Source organism: Xyrauchen texanus, chromosome 23 (assembly GCF_025860055.1).
Source record: "Xyrauchen texanus isolate HMW12.3.18 chromosome 23, RBS_HiC_50CHRs, whole genome shotgun sequence".
In the NCBI taxonomy this organism is placed as follows: Eukaryota; Metazoa; Chordata; class Actinopteri; order Cypriniformes; family Catostomidae; genus Xyrauchen; species Xyrauchen texanus.
In genome coordinates, this window is record NC_068298.1 from 7,273,011 (window position 1) to 7,275,686 (window position 2,676).

Genomic DNA, 2,676 nt, shown 5'->3' on the forward strand with positions numbered 1-2,676 from the left:
GTCTGGATAAGGTCAAAATGGTAACATAATATTTGTCATATAATTATCCAGCTTGTGGTGTAAACCAATGGCATCGAAAGTAGTCGACCAGAGTTTTTTTTTTTTGTGAGTAAAGATTCTGGTCTCTGTCCTTCTTTTGGCATTCTCCTCTTTTTCATCAGTCACTAGTTAAAGTAAACACTTGTTTGTTTGTTTGTTTGTTTGCTTGCTTGTTTGCTGTCGTCGCTTTCTTTACTGCATCAAGTACCAACTCAGAACATGCTGGTCTTTACTAAAGTGGTTTTGGCTGCATTCTGTCTTTGTAATGAGGACAGCACACTAGCGAACGGTCCGCCCAGAGAGTCCGGAATAGAGGTGATGGTGCCTGGGGCTGAGACCCAGCCTTGATTCGGCGCAGTCCCTCCCATACCGGCCACTGACGTCTTCACCTGTTCTACCGGCCCGTTCCCAGTGGCGCTGACCTGTCCGCCGGTGGGACTCGGTCCACCACAGTTGGAAGTAGGGTTCGGGTTAGGCCCTGGTCCACCGGTGCTGTCTGGATCGGTAGCTTTTGCCTCTTTACTGTCCTCCTCTCGCGAGTCTGGTTTCTTCCCCGATCCGTTCTTTGCTGCAGCAGCTGCAGCGGCGGCGGCGCGCTCTTGTTTGCGAAATTTGGCGCGCCTGTTTTGGAACCATACCTGTAGAAAAAACAAACAAACAAAAAAAAAAAAAACATATTTTGGTCACAATTAACGCATGTTTTAATGTGAATATTCATTACATAATTTTATAAATTTAATTATTATTATTTAAATTAATTAGCTATATTTACATGCAGTATGTGTAATATGGACACTGTAAAGTAGCCCACATTTAAATGTGCAACAACAACAAAAAAACGTGCAATTTGCATATAACAAAAACGCAATGCCAAGAGATTGTTTTCGTGTTTTCTGCCCTAAATTAAGGAAATGTTAGAAATCAGTGGATGTTATCGCACCTGCACTCTAGCCTCGGTGAGGTCAATCTTTAGCGCGAGCTCCTCTCGTGTGTAAATGTCTGGGTAGTGAGTCTCAGCGAACACGCGCTCCAGCTCCTTGAGCTGTGCGCTGGTGAAAGTTGTCCGAATGCGCCTCTGCTTCCGTTTCTCATTCAAACCTCCGTGGTCGGTGAACAGCTTGTAGGGAACTGTTCAAATAAGCAAGAATTCAGTTGTTAGTCATTTATGAAAAATACAATTAATTAAAAAAATATTGAAATGTTACCTTAAATCTTTTTAAAAAGCATGCACTATTAACATGCAACTAGTGGGAATGACAATGCAATTCAAAAATCGTGCCCATACTAGGTGTATTCAAGGGTTACCTGCATTATGAATTGTGTAAGATAAGATCAAATCATGATAAAAGATAATGTTATGAAATCCTGAGTCAGCTGTAATCCCATTATCTTGTGAAATGCTACTAATTGAATGTTATTGGAAAGTTGTCATAAATGCTTCTATGTCCTCTTTTGTTGCTACTGTAACTTCAATTCAGTGTCAATAATGAGCTTAAGTCCCTGGTTATTTCATTATTTTCAAAGGTTTATGTCTCATCGCCAAGTAAATAAATTATGCCTATCATTTTGGCAGCTTAAGATAATTTTGTTGGCGGTTAGGGTGTGACTGGGATAGTGTAACCCAGTAACTGAATTACCGCTTGCCTGCAATCGCTTCTAACGTGATAAATTCTTTCATTTGTGTAAGCAAATTTCGTTTGGTAAATACTAAACACATTTCCATTTTCGAAAGCAATCAAGGCGTTCTATATACCGGGGTCGTGATTCTTGCGTCTCTCAGCTGGCGAACTAAATGTGACTCTGGGCTTACCTGCGGCGTACGGACTGCTCTGGTGGTCCCGCAGGGTGCCCAGGCTACAGGAGCCCGGTGTGAGCGACGGGCACCCGGAGGTGGCCCCAAACGTCGTCCTGATGGGATTGTACTGAAAGCCACTGGCTTGGCTGCAGGAGCTGAAGTCCGCATAGGCTGATGCCAGGCTCGACGTGTCCATCCCGGCCATACAGGACTCGTAGGCAGAGGAATTGAGGTAAGAATACTCCATTTTATACATTGAAAAGGCTCAGTGGAGAACGAATGCTGCACTCCCAAGGAAAAACGGCACACACAAACGTCAAATTCAAATTGGATTAAATTGGCGAGGAGCACATGAAAATAGCCAGGCAAAAAGCGGACGGAGTTGGGGAGCCTGTGACGGCTGAATTTTGACTGCTTTGAAGGAGGCTCGTGCCGTGGGTAGATGTGCACTGCTCGGCGCCTGCTCAAAAACTGCTCTCCTTTATAGGAGCTGAGCCTTGTTTTATGAAAAGCCTCCCAAGGAGCCGCCTAGCCCCAGGTCTCTAGAGCATATAGTCCTCATAATAAACTTGGCTCTTTCCGCTTGGACAATAGCACGGTGTTTGGGTCTTATTGCTAGCGCTTTTTTACATGACAATAACTCATCAGTCTATTGGGCTGGCACTGGGGGATCGGGCTGTCCAACCTCCCTATCATTGATCCCCTGCATCTCTAATTAGAATTTAATACCCCGCCATTACGCGCCAGCCCCCTCCACCACGTATAGCCCTCTCGCTCAAACCGCCATCTTGCCCTTTAATTCAATCACACCGCTTGGAAATAATGAAAGTTGGGTGACGATT

At 44.4% G+C, this 2,676-nt stretch overlaps 1 protein-coding gene across 1 annotated transcript; it reads right to left on the reverse strand.

The window, feature by feature from the left end:
- Nucleotides 1-251: 251 nt before the first annotated feature.
- Nucleotides 252-2,309, reverse strand: LOC127663189 (paired mesoderm homeobox protein 2B-like). Its single transcript, XM_052154687.1, has 3 exons — nucleotides 1,850-2,309; nucleotides 980-1,167; nucleotides 252-677 (listed from the first exon to the last, which is right to left on the reverse strand). The coding sequence occupies exons 1-3, from the start codon at nucleotides 2,088-2,090 to the stop codon at nucleotides 252-254; spliced, it is 855 nt and encodes a 284-aa protein (XP_052010647.1). The 5' UTR covers nucleotides 2,091-2,309.
- Nucleotides 2,310-2,676: the final 367 nt, after the last annotated feature.